Source organism: Barbatula barbatula (assembly GCF_947034865.1).
Source record: "Barbatula barbatula genome assembly, chromosome: 12".
In the NCBI taxonomy this organism is placed as follows: domain Eukaryota; kingdom Metazoa; phylum Chordata; class Actinopteri; order Cypriniformes; family Nemacheilidae; genus Barbatula; species Barbatula barbatula.
Window position 1 is genome coordinate 19506392 of NC_136775.1, and position 14251 is coordinate 19520642.

The 14251-nt window shown below is 37.5% G+C and overlaps 1 protein-coding gene across 1 annotated transcript; it reads right to left on the reverse strand.

The window, feature by feature from the left end:
* Positions 1 to 61: 61 nt before the first annotated feature.
* Positions 62 to 13339, reverse strand: LOC306902124 (BAR/IMD domain-containing adapter protein 2). Its single transcript, XM_079470437.1, has 15 exons — positions 12799 to 13339; positions 10939 to 11070; positions 10762 to 10837; positions 9856 to 9942; positions 9023 to 9084; positions 8492 to 8563; positions 7754 to 7891; positions 5116 to 5268; positions 4786 to 4965; positions 4011 to 4482; positions 3367 to 3577; positions 3202 to 3267; positions 2893 to 3109; positions 2771 to 2811; positions 62 to 2675 (listed from the first exon to the last, which is right to left on the reverse strand). Exons 2-15 carry the CDS (start codon positions 10984 to 10986, stop codon positions 2603 to 2605), a joined length of 1896 nt encoding a protein of 631 aa, XP_079326563.1. The 5' UTR covers positions 10987 to 11070; positions 12799 to 13339; the 3' UTR covers positions 62 to 2602.
* Positions 13340 to 14251: the final 912 nt, after the last annotated feature.

Genomic DNA, 14251 nt, shown 5'->3' on the forward strand with positions numbered 1-14251 from the left:
GTATTTTTTGCTTATTAGCTTTTTGCACGCATAATTGTTGGAGTTAAAACTACACAACAGAGACCGCAGAGATTAACTTTATTGAGTCTAGAACAAGAGATTCAAGAAGATACAATTAGCAAAGTTACAACATTTAAGAGTAACAAAATATATGAATGATCCATAGTGACTACAAATACAATGCTCATCTGAGCAAAAAACCAAAAATATAGTAGTTATGTGCTTTTGCCCTGAGCACCCTGCAGCTGACTTCATGCCTCTTTAGTGTTTAATTAGAATATAGTGAAAAACAAAGTAAACGAGAAGTGACAGATTATACACTCCTACTTGAAGTGTATAATATATAACTGCTAGTGACTGGACAAATGAAAGCCAATGAGATCAGCCAGTGCTCCATTGCAGGGTTCTCTGGGAAAATAAGGATAAGTTCAATAAAAATGGAAACCAAATTCACGTAAACAACATTACATAGACATAATATTATACAATAACAAACAGTTAGTCAGAGACTACGCTGAAAACCTGGAATTGCTTTCATTTAAAGTTTTAGGATTTAAAGAAATATTTATGATTCTGCAGTATATTTAGGTCACTTATCAAATGAAAATTACTGATCAGTTAATGTTTTCCTAAAAGGTCAAATAACAATGCTTTTAGAAATTGTCTTAACGTGCGTAAATCAGCTTTTGCACAAAAAACATGTAGAAGCTCTGATTATAGACTGGAGAGCTTTCTGCTTTTCTGACTTTAATATCTCTGTAAAATTGGAAAATTAAAAATACAACTTATTGGAAGATATCAAAGCTGACAATGTCTTTCATGAGGATTAATATTATAATTAAAGCTATGGCAGTTTAAATGCAAATTCTTTTGAAAACAAGTATACAGTTGATAAATGCATTCTCCCAGAAATAATCCCACAAAAAGGTGGGTAAGGAGGATTTTTTTTTATATACCTACGGCTACAGTGCTTTACCACAGTCACATTCTCCATCACATCTCAACATTCAAGAGCTTTTTTTGCTGCCCTTCAGATTCCCCTCCCTACACAACAGCCCCACTCAGCATTCACATCTCTTGCCTACATGTGCTGAGACTCAAGACTACAAGCTTTAGTTTTATAGATTTAGAAGAGTTAAGACAGGTAAAGGGGACAAGAGAAAAAAGCTGAGAGCCTTTCAGACACAATACTTTCCTCCTCAAACATCTTTCCGAAGCCATGCTGTAGTTAAAACAGTACTTCACTTTTCCATTCAACCACTCATATATCCTACTTACTTTTTATTGCACCAACCAGTAAACTTTCTTTTACCAGAATGCTCTAAAATGCCTTGTCTTTATACAATTACGCAGGCTAAAAAAAACTTTCAAGAAAAAGGATCCTGCAAAAGCATGTAGATGAAATATCTCGATGCCATAGAGCAACCTTTATGCCTAAATGATTCCATAACGTGGCAAAAAACTATTCTTCAGATTATAAAAAGGTAAGAGATGGTTCTTTAAAGAACCTTTGACTGAATGGCTCTTCTATGGCATTGCTGTGAAGAACCTTTTAAGAACCTTTATTTTTAAGAATGTAGCAATTAAAAAAAATAGTCCACCCATTGAAACTCTGTCATTATTTACTCACCTCGCTATTGGAGCCGACCCATTTTCCAAGAAAAACAAAAGGTTCAAATTTAAAGATCCTACAGCTTTTTCCATTCAGCAATATCTGAATCAGTAAATGGTGGGTGTTTGAGCGAACCGTTCCTTTATGAATATAGAAAATGTGTATACACGAAATCATTTGTTATACTGACTAAGGTACCAAACAAGCACAACTGCTTAAGATGAAAAAATGGTGGCAGTCCAGTCTCTGTATTCGTTGGAAGGTACCTGGCGGGTAAATCTAAAACACTTGATGAGTCAAGGACATCTCCACAAACACTAAAGACGAAAATATAGTTTTTCTCCTGCATCGTTTCCATTTTCTACTTTCCAACTTTTGAAATCGTGCAGTGCGATGCATCGAATGAAAAAACTGGAGAATTATTATAAAATCAATGACATGTTACAAAGTCATTTCACCGCTCTTCATCTCCATCTCCATCTGCACTTAATACTAAATACATTAAAACAATAGCCTTAAAATATTCAGTTTATAACATTTAATGCGTTCATTAGATTTACTGTAGATTTTAATTAGAGGGGGTTTCATCAGCTTGTTTAACAAGAAGGCGCCGGTGAGCTTTTGGGACGCCAGGGTCGGTCGTATGGGAAAAGAGGGATATTCTGGTCGGCAAAAATGGGTGTTTTTCTAAATAAAATGAAGTAACATATCAGCGATATATATGACGGATCCTTTTTACATTGCTAAGCACTTTGTTAAGTCAAAACAACTTGATAGTGTTATATGACCGGAAATTAGTCTGCAGAACCTGGCAACGCAAAAGCTCACCGGCACCATCTTGTGCAAACAGCCCATTTTCTAATTCTGGACACTTTCAGAATATGCTATTTGCAAAAATAAAAGGAATACGGTGTCATCTCGAAACAACATAGACACTGCAAGGCATTAGTGGTCTTGTTACAGTCAACATGTCTCTGGTTAATAAAGGTTTTACTGTATAACCGGAGCAGAGCGATCGTTGGTCACTGTCTTCCTCAGTCGAATGTGGGCGAACGGATTGGTCCTGCATAGAGGCAAGGTGTAAATTCTCACATTTGATCCATCAGACATAAAACATTTTTATGGCAACATCTTTTGATCAGAGCTGACTAACTGTACCTGGTCGGGGACGGAGGAGGGCAGGAGAAATCAGTGTATACCTGTGAGGAGCAAAACAGTTTAGTCTGATGTCTAACTGCTGGTAGAAGCATGCCACGATGACTGATGTTTATTTCACTGACCCTGTCCTTCAGGCGTTGTCCTGCAAGCCGTGGATTCATCTTGGTGGTTTCAGGATTCAGCATGCTGTAGGGGCGAGGCCTGAAGGTGCTGACACGCTGAGAGACGACATTCCTCTCCTCTTCTGAGTCAGGACTGGCCTGATGAAGGTGACCACCGGGGGGCAGCCTGTCCAACTGCCCCATGCTTGTGCTGTTCATCTTGGACAGGGGAGGAGGACTGATTTGACGAGACACGAGAAAAGAAGGGAATTATGAAACGATGTCTTATCATTTAAGCTTGTAGGGTTTTTTTGAATGAGTGAAACAGACCTGATATCTCGTTGTCCGGGTATGTTTGAGTGAGGCTGTGTGTAGGAGAAGGGAAACCAGCCTTTTCTATGAAGGAAAGTTTAGAACAACACCGTAAAATGACGACTGATTGTTTATCAATGCTTTTTCGATGTATTAATGTTTAAATAATTGTTGAGCAGATACCGGCCGGTTCGCTCGTTCTGGCCGTAGTGCCAGCCGTCCCTGGGTTCACTGATCAGCAGACTGAGAGTGTCTCCAGGCAGGAAGGCGAGCAGACAGGAACCTCCTCCTCTATCTCCATCATTCTCTCCCTCTGAGGAGTCAGGTGAGTGAGGGAACAGAGCCTCCACACGAGTTGGAGGAGAGAGAGGGAGCACACGAGGAAGAGTAGAGCCTAAACAAAGACGGAAAAGAAGAGGATGTGCGAAACAGATAATGGATCAAAAGAAAGACGGCACAGAATCATTCTTGAATTTGTATTTTTGCATTATGACCCCTCTCTTCTATTCTTGAAAGTCTATTTGTCCCTTTCTCAATGCTGCATATAATGAGAAAAAATCTTTTTTATTATTGTATTACAAAAATAATTTAAATAGAGACATTTCTTAATTAAAAAATGTTTACTTTACATGCACAATGTATTGAAAGAATTGAATGGAAAGACACAACATACATGAAACATTTGAATGGTTCTGAAATAGGATTCATTTTATGCAAAACATTTTCAAATAGAAAAATATTATAATCGAAAATAACTGTAAATGTACGATAAAACATGACGCAGACTTTTCTTCATGAGAATCCCTCAAAAGAAAAGATGCGCTTACCAAAGAATGCTGTGCGAGCCTCGCTGGGCTGTCTCCTGGGCAGTGGTAGTGTGGAGGTAGAGTAGACATCTGCTCCCTTCGGCACATTAAGAGCACAGGGTGAATTAGACACGCCTTGAAGGGGTGTGAAGGGCACAGGTGTGAGGGCACGGGAGAGAGGTGCACTGTGGGGTAGTGGTGGGCTATGAGGGGCTGTCAGGGGTGGAGTGAGGCCCTGCAGGGAACTGTTAGATGATAGCGAGGTGTGTAAGCCAGTCACGCTCACTGCACCCTGGATAGAAACTTGTTGGGGGCTGGCTGAAGCACTGGAGTGGGCGTGGCCATTGCTGGTGGGCTGCGGGTGAGGGGAGGAGCTTGGAGACAGGCCCGGGAGAGACTGGGAGAGGCTTTCAGATGGGCCAGACCGCTGCTGCTGAGAGCGATTGGTGCCGTCACCGTTTAACAAAGGCGGGACTTCCTGTACAGACAACCTCTGAGAGAAGAACAAAGTGAAGCATCAATAAGTGAAAAACATTTTTTTTTTCACCAAACAGATTGACCTTAACTGACCAATTTCCCACACAGCTTCAAGCCCAACAAAAACTTTTTTTTAAACTCACATGATTTGGGGTCTTCTGCTTATAGATGCTTTGACAATGTGTCGCATGAATGTTGTATTACGAAGACTAAAAATGGTTTCTTAGATGTTACATAAAATGATACTTTGTTCCTTCTTCACTAGACAATTATTAGCACCTGAAACCTAAACCAGTCTGCAAAGCCAGCATTTTCTCACCTGCTCTCCAGACTGTGAGATTCCCAGTTTAGCGTTCCTCAGGACCTCAGCTAGTCCAGCTCCTCCAGAGCTCTGGGGGGCAGTGTGACGCAACAGGTTCAGGGCTCGCTCCGGTAGTTTGGTTGGCTGGGAGCATGACTGTTGCCACGACGACAGCTTCTGTGACAAGAGCTCTCTCACCTATCCAACCAAAGTTTACTTTTTATATTTCTAAAACAACAACGATATCTATTCACGCTCTTATTTCACAGTTGGAGTGTGTAGTTTGTTGGTCGTTTATGTCTGTGTACAGCATGAGTACGTACAGCTGGCTTATAGTGGTTGTGTTACCTTGCAGTGGTAGTTGGCGAGGAGTTTGGTGACAGAACACTGACGGTCCACCAGAAAGCAGTACCGGCGCCTTTCTTCTGTCAAAGCAGAGCGGTAACCAACGGCAACAAGACTATCCAACTCCCCCTGCCGACGACTCATCAACTCAACATACTGTTACAGAGAGAGAGAGAGAGAGAGAGAGAGAGAGAATGTTTTTACTGTCCCTATTTTGTTCCTGGATGCTGATTGGTCAAAACCAGTGTTGGGCACATTACTTCAAAAGTTATAAGTTATAGATACTTCTCACAAATAGTAATTGAATTAGTAACTGAATTACATAATTATAAAAGTAACCCATTACCAGGAAATATAACTATTGCGTTGTTTCCTTTTAAGAAATGTTAAAATATGTCAAATAACTTGGATGCCCCCTAAATAAAATATGTTAAATAAATGAAATGGAAACTACATAGAATCAATTATTTCAATTAAACATTGTACACTAATCTAGACTATTTTAATGTCGCCGTGGGTCGATGTGAGAGACACCAATTCAATTAAATATTTTATACATCAACATATTATTATGGTAAATATTGTACATGTATTATCATTACTATACTGGAACAATAAAACACAATAGAATAATTCAGAGCTTTTACTATTTATTGCACAGAACACGACTGGTCAACAAATAAGTCTTACATTTCAAAAGACCAACTTCACAGCTGCTAGACAAACTGTACTGTACTACTTATTTTTTGTCATTTCTTACAAATAATGATGTTATAATTTTGTGTTACCCGCAGCAGGGAGCATCCCTGCCTCATTCCTAATTTAATACTATTTTTGTGGCAGCATGGAGACTGGGTCTGAGAATTTGGTGTGCCGAATGCTCTTTCCAATTGGTCGCGAAAGCTGCCTGTTTCACATCAGCTTAAACACTATTGGTCCACATCCAATGCCACTTTTTCATTATGGTGTTTTGTATCGGAGATTTTAAATATGAAACCAAGAATCTGCAATTGATTTACAAAGATACTGTGAAGGGTATCTATAGTCTTTAGAAACTAGGGCTTTTTAAAATTGGCCTTGATGTGTTCTGAGGTGTGCGAAAAGCTTGATGTCAGCGAATACACTTAGAACTGCCCTCTGGCTCAAATGTCACTTTAGTGGATAATATTAGTTTGGGTTACATTTCATAATGGGCAATCGTAGGTCTGATGAATCTATTTGTTACCAGACCAATACGTGTTCCATTGTCGACCGTAAGCGAGTAAATACATTTACATTTATCCTTTTTTGATGCTTTTATCCAAAGTGACTGACAAATGCAAAGCCTCTAACATTATGTTTGCCTTAAGAGCCAACAGTTAGCACAGTATACAATGGCACCTTTGTAAGAAAAGTAAGTGCAGTAAGAAACTTTCCTTTTTAGACTGAACGTTTTTAACAACTATGCTCCTATTGTCTCAATCTATCTCCCTCTCTAGCTTCCTCTGCCTCAAATCAGCTCCTCCGGAGATCTGCTTAGTCTCAAACTAACTGTTTTGAGTCTTTCTGACCAAAACACACATGCTTAGAGTAACACACGTGATAGCATAGATTAGGTTTACACAAACAAAGATAGATTGGGCTCTGCTCAGCTATGGTAGGGTGGGCTGTAAAATGTCTAGGGGGGCATTTGGGCGGGGGTGGTGAAGTAAATAATCCCACTATGCATCTGTCAATCAGAGCTGCGATTCTAAAGACCAAAATCCCATTAAATTGAAAAATATCTTGGAAATTTGTATATCTCCATTACAACGTAAAGCACAGCAATACACTGCAGTAAGAAATGCAGCCTCAAAGCAAATTCCGATACAAATAAATACAATGATGGAATGGAACGGGAGATAGATAGCATTTGATATAACAGCATGATGATATTTGAACATCAAATACAATAGAATAGATAAAAGATTCTGTAGTAACTGAGTTTAGCATTGTATGGTAATGTTGAGTATTTTTATTTTAAACTCTGAACTGCATCTTGAATGCGTAAGAAAGACAAGTTTGGTTGGGTCAGTCAACGTCTGCCAATGCTTAGATCCGGCCCTGGAGTATACAGTGACTTCAGCTAAAACACATCCAGACGAATTCACATGCTTAAATAAACAAACACTTATTCCCGCACGGATAATAAGTCTTTAACAAATCAGCTTTAGTATGTAGGGCACTGGGTCTCAAAAAAACAGGCTTCCAAACTGAGCTCAATTGACCATTTATGAGTCACACAGACTACGAATGACTGGCAGTACATTAGAGCATACAGTAATGAACCCTTTCCCCTGGAAGAATTGGCAAGCGATACAATTTAGCTTTTAATCCAAAGTGATCGTTGTTCATTATTTCAGCCTTTGATAAACCTCTGCTTTTTAAGACGTTAATCTATGAATAAATGAATCACTTCTTTTGGACGCGTTCAAACTGTATTTTAAAGAAATTATTCAAAACATGACAAAACATTGCTGGTTATAACTGATGGTAAATTTTGTACTTTTTCTTCCTTTCCAAAGTTTAAAATAAATCTTGTGCATCAAACAGTGTGTCAGTCCTCATTCCCATATCAATGATCAGTATAGAGCTAATGCTCCCAAGGGTAAAAGGAAAGTACCTGCATCTCTCTGTCTCCATACTTATTGGGGTGACGACTGGCTTGACTCTTCCTCCGCAGCTTCTTGAGCTGTGATTGGCAGCGCTCAATAGACTCCACCTTTGACTTCCTCTCGCTCTGGTACTTCTTCAGCGTCGCCTAGAAACGACAAGTTTCATTAATCACATGCATTTCCTTACATCATAAGTGATGCTTCTGTCGAACATTTGAAAGATTTACAGTCAGTTTTATGTTTACACAACAATTTAAGTATAACAATATCTTTTTGCATGGATATTGTTTTGCACACCATAAACTAAGTCCTGCTCTCCTGGACCGATCTGAGGGCTCCATTGTGATAGTTCAACCAGATGTTTTCCGAGCTGCAGATTACGAATGAACTTGTATGATGTGAATCCACCACGTCAAATAGTTATGATTTGCCATGAGATTTTGTTGGATCGTTCATCTCTTTGCTGAATTTATTTTCGATTATAAGTTGTCAATTATCACATCATCTTCTACAAAACATTTGTGTCCGTGAGAAATAGTTTTTTTCCAAAGAGTTCCTGAATTTAGTAGTTTTGTGTTGGTTTCCCCAACTGGAATTTTTTGGCATGAATAGTTTAATAAGATGCAATTCACAAAAATAATATATAAATACATTTATTATTGCTTTACATAATCTAAGACTTCTGGGTATGAAGTTGAAAGCTGATGGATGAAATATTTTATCCTAGAGGAGAATTTCACACTCACAGTGAGATATTTGATGTCCAACTCTAGTTTCTGCTCCAGCTGAGACAGCAGCTCTGAATGAAACAGCTTCAGCTGCACACAGACAGACAAAGAGAAACGTCATTCTCAACCATCTTCCATTGGTAGAATAAACAGATTTGTAGGAGTAAATTCTGCCTTCTAAAAGGTCATTGTAATGGCACATATTATGAGCACCTGTTAGACTTTTGAAAAGTTTACTTAATGTACTTTAACAATATATAAAATATTGAACTGGGAAATAGAGGATCCAGGTACCAAGACTTTTCAAACGTTCATTATGTGATTTCCTTTTACAGTTTTTTGACATTATACATGGAAAAACAGTAAAGAAAATGTAAAATTCTGTTATTTTATCAGTGTAGATACGCTGCTCTTTGGTCTTCGATGCTGTTTAACTGAAGATAATTTAAAGACATGTATGTGTCGCATTATTAACCGTAAATAAATAAAAGATAATGACATGACATTAGTACATTCTCTCTATAACACGTAAATTTTTCCTGTACTCACCACATCCTCTAGTTGGACTTGGATCTGTCTATGAACCTCTGCCATCTGAAATAACGTGTCACCTGAGAAGGGAAAGATATCATATCAGAAACACCACAAACACAGTTTCTATTGCGTAGAGTTTAAATGAGGAGTTGCTAGTTTCATGCTGTTTCTATGGTATTTAGATGCACTTTATGTAGTTAGTGTACGTATATTTTTCAGTAATGTTCAATGTTAATTTAAGTCTGTTAAATATAATTTAATCACGTATAGTCCTATGCCCTGCGTAGTCTCGTGTGGCACCGCTTGTGAAGAAGAAACCTAATTTCCTTGTACAAACTACATACATCTGTAATGACAATAAAGCTACCGACTCTTCATTTGTAATGTCATAAACTGTGATGTCTAAAGAACATGTCTCATTACAAACAGTCTTCCAGACGAGAGATAAAGAAAACGATTTATTCATTTAGCGGTTGTGATACCCATGGCCTTGTCTGCCCATTCCTGAGTTTCATTAATGGTGAAAATGTGTGGCCTGTTTTGTTTGTGGTTCTATTGGACCGCGGATCTCGCAGTCTTTATCCCCTACAGAGCAACTGTGTGTGCAACTTGGCATCTTTCCTTCTCCTTCTCTGCCTCCCTCCTCCCTCTCTTCCACCCCCGCTGTTTTCAGCAGTACAATGTGATCATGTGATGTTGTTAATCTTTTAACAAAGACCTCTCTCTCTTTACCCCTCTCTCTCTTTCCTTTAGTTTCTTCATCTCCATTTTATTGTACAGGCTTGCCTCTTCATTTTCTTCCTCTGTAGTCTCTTGTTTTAACTGTATTTCCTGTAGCGCTCACTTACCCAGCTCTTTTGAGCCCTGACTGTCACTGGCCAGTTCTCCCAGTTTGACCAGTGCATCAAAGTATCCTTTAGCTGCGATTGTGACTCCTGTATAGCAGACCGAGAGAGAGAGAAACCGCATGTTACAGCAGTCTGTCTACTACACATGGTTGTTTGGCAGGCAAAAGTGTTGATTAACATACATGAGAGCTCTTCAGGAATCTCATTCACTACAGAAAAGAATATAAACTGGTTTAACATGTTTGTGTAATGTGAGGTCCCCTGATATTGTGTCAAGTTTGGAAAATGTTGTCCGTGGAAACTAAAGATTCTTAATCTTATTGTGAGATGAGAAGCACCAAAGAATTTATAGCCATGAAAATGACCAAAACAGGTAATGTGTGGTTATTGCGGCAAATACTAATTTATATTATGAGAGATACTGAAAGTGTCCATTTTATTGACAAAAGGCTTCCTAAACATTGGTTTCAATCTGTGACAGTTAATCTTATATTATTTGAGGATCAAGTTAATATAAAGATCAAGGTTAGAGTTTCACAGAATGTTCTTGAAGTTACGTAGAATGATTGTATAAAACTCAGGATTTTCTCAGATCGATACATCCACTGTATAAAGATTGTGTCCACGTTTACGTTTTTTATTTTACAAACCTTCATTAATACGTTTGGGGTTAAAAAGTCTGTACGGACGAATGTGTTTTCAAAATGCAGTTAACACTTTTAACTGGAAAAAAGAAATGTTCCTTCTTCCACAAAGTTAAGATAAATGAGCTTTTAAATCGACTTATTTTATAACTTGATCTTTTGAGTCAGTTCAACATAATTACGTTGAATTGACTTAATTTAAATAAAATTCACTTTATAAGGCAGCTGAATATTTTTTACAGTGCATTAAGTGATGTCTCACCTGTCAGAGCCTTTTCATAATGTTTCCCCATTGTGACAAAGTTCTTCAGACTGGGGTTAAACTGGTCCAGGATGCCCTGAATATAGAACAATCACATAATAAAATACTTTGAACATACAAATGAATGATTTATATCTGTGCACATAGATGTACCCTGCTGTGTACGAGCAGACATACCTTATAGACATTCTCCGTCATCTTGTTGACCTCATCTGAACGTGACATCTTTTCTCTCTTTAGCTTCAGGTTCAGAGTAAACCTCACTGTCCAGTATAAACCTCACACCTCAGGAAATCACAGCAGGCACAGCTATATGTAGAAAAGAGAGAAAGAGAGAGAGAGAGAGAGAGTAAACCCTACAGATTTTTAATCTTCAACAAGATTTGTTCTTTAGCGCATAATTGTTGTAAATCCTGTCTTTAGTCTTTTTTTGTTTTTAAATAAATGAATGTCATAATTTTGGTAAAATGACATGATGTTTCAAAATAAGTACCTATATTACAGACCTCTTGTGATACCATGTACTGATTTAGGCCAAAGCCATCGTAAGACATTGTTATTGCATGTCTTTAGTTTATGAAATTGAGTCTGACAGGTCATTCTGCCCTGGAGGAGAACAATGCTTCCCAAGCTCAAGAGTCAAAGCGCTGAATAAACATTGCTCTCCAATGTTTATTTGAGAACATTGGAAAAATCCAAAATAAAACATTCCAGGCAGGATTACCCATCACATAGAGTTTCATATCTAAAAAGCAGTGTTTTAGGTCACCGCTCTCAGGCATGTGTTATTGGAGAAAAAGGAGTAGGAAGAATTTGACCCATACTGTATGATTGATAGACTGAGATCCTATCCCCCCACCCTATAAATAAAAAAAACATTTATGATATATCCATATCACTTGTAACATATTATTTTATTTACGTGATTAACATAATAATATCATACATAAAATCGACTAATACAATATTTAAACACATTGACATATTTCACATTTTGACATATCTTCATATTGACAAATTTGCTATATTAGCGGGGGATGTTGATAATTCAGATTGATATGTATTTGACTTCATTTTGCTTGATATTGCTTGATATAACGTTTTCATCAGTAAATACATTATCACAATTTCACAGCCCTGTCTACATGTATCTACTGTGTACATGAACCGAATTATCAAGTACTGTAGCCTACAATTATCAATATATTGCTGGCGAAATACTCTGTAACTGTGACGGTATACGGTCAAATAAAATGCAACCTTTTTAATGTAAAAACACATCATTATTTTTACAGTCAACATGACACACTAATCCGGAATATGGGTATACTTGATGAATAAACCATACATGTGTCCTACGGTGTGACATTGCAAAATTGAGAAGACAAACTGTTAATATTAAATTTTTTATATTATTAACATTTATATCATATCATATCTATAAGAGAGATTTGTCTTCACTTTTAGTTTTTTTTCTACATTTGCATGTTAGCCTTTCAACTATCCTACTGTTTTCACTGCTTACACCTTATGACAGTTATGATATCTAGTCAAGATATACAGTTTAAAACTGTAACAATATTATTGTCCAACACTAAACAAAGCAACTCTTTACCTAACTAATTCCACTAATCGATATAGTGAATAATAATGTGCCCATCCAAATATAGTAATAGTAATAGTAATTTATTGCAATGCAGAGACATTTAAAGTAATGTTAACAAAAATGATGACCATTTAATATTATAATACACAATGTTTTGTCATGTAGCAAAAGAAAATCGACATAAAACACATTTAAATGAGTAGTTAAAACTACTTTGATACATCCAGCATAATCTTATGTAAAATGTTGTGCCACTACTAGAAGGTTTACCACATGAACGGACAAATACAATTGCAAAAGTGTACTTCAGCAGACACTTGTTGAGCTGAGAGATGTTAGTTATTCATTCAAAGCGAAATAAGGAGTAAATATGAATCCAAAATAGGCATACGATTGGATTCAGCGACGCATCAGTTGTGATGATTTCTTACCTTTTTTCCGTTCATCGTTTCTTTGCCGTTTTAATCCGTTTTTCTTTTTCCTAGTCGATGCACTTTTCCTCCAATTGCTTTCCCTTTCAATGGTGGGGGGTAGTTTGTTTGACCTAGCAATGCACTAAATCCCCCTTCCACCCCTCACCCTGTCTTTCCCAAACTCCCAACACAGATCCAGGTCATAACATACTGGTGCCGTTTAGCGCCGCTCCTCACTGTTGCGCGCACATCTAACTGTATCAAATCTTCATTCCGATGCGATTCAACGCACTTATTCTGTCTATCTGTGTGTCCGCTGGTGCATTTCAATCGCTCTCTCTCTCTCTCTCTCTCTCTCTCTCTCTCTCTGTTCTGGATAATGTCTTCTTGCTTTCTGTCTGTCTCTCTCTCTCTCCCTGTCTCTCTCGCTGGGACTGAATGTCAATGAGGTAACGGGACTGGACTCTGAATAGCGGCTCTGCTGAATGAAAACGCGCCTGATGCCACCGCAACTCATTCAGCAGCCAACATCTCTCTGATCCCCTTTCTGTCATTCTACGAAAAGGTTTCGATCCTTGATATTTTTCTGTAAGCTTAACATTTGAAGCTGCACCCGAAAAATGATGTTTGTGCGAGAGCTTCAGACAAATGCCAGACCTTTATCACAGGATAAAAATACATTATATTGAAAATTTGTAAATGCTTTAATATCTTCATGTAAATTAACAATAGCCCCCTAATGTGCAAATCCTAAATATATGTTGTATTTCATTCGAATGTTTGTAAATAATGATTTGTGTTGTTAATATGCTCATGCAGTGCATGTAAACGAAATTTAACACGTTTACAAACTCCTCTGCAAATTGCACCCCATGGTGGTCGCAAATTCTATTGCAGTTACATTTAGGTCAGTGTTATAAGCTTCTTTCCCTATAGACCCTACAGACTGCATTTAGATAAACGCAGTTGGATTTCGGCTCTGTCAACAATGTGCTGGAGATTTATTTTCAGAAATAGGCCAATTTATGGATTCGTTTGAATAAACAATATGTGAATCTGTATTCTCCTTGATGCATTTATTCATTTGTTTAACAGCAACACTGTAAAATCTAATTAGTTAACCTTACTTAAAAAAAGCATGCAAACCGATTGCCTTAAAAAAACCAAGTAAAGTGAAATGGTAATTGTTGAGTTCAAGTAACTAATTTTTTTAATTCAGATGTACTCTTGACTTAGTGTGGACTACTCAGAATGAACTATTATTACCAATTAAAGAATTTCCATTGGATTTACTGTGTTTATTTAAGTTCAGCTAACTCAAGGTGACATTTCCAACAACTTAGATTTTTTCAGTTGCATTTACTTTAACCATAGTCTGATTTACTAAATAAAACCATGCAAACCGATTGCCTTAAAACAATCAAGTAACTGTTACTTCAAAAACTTAAGTGATTCTAACATCCATTATGAA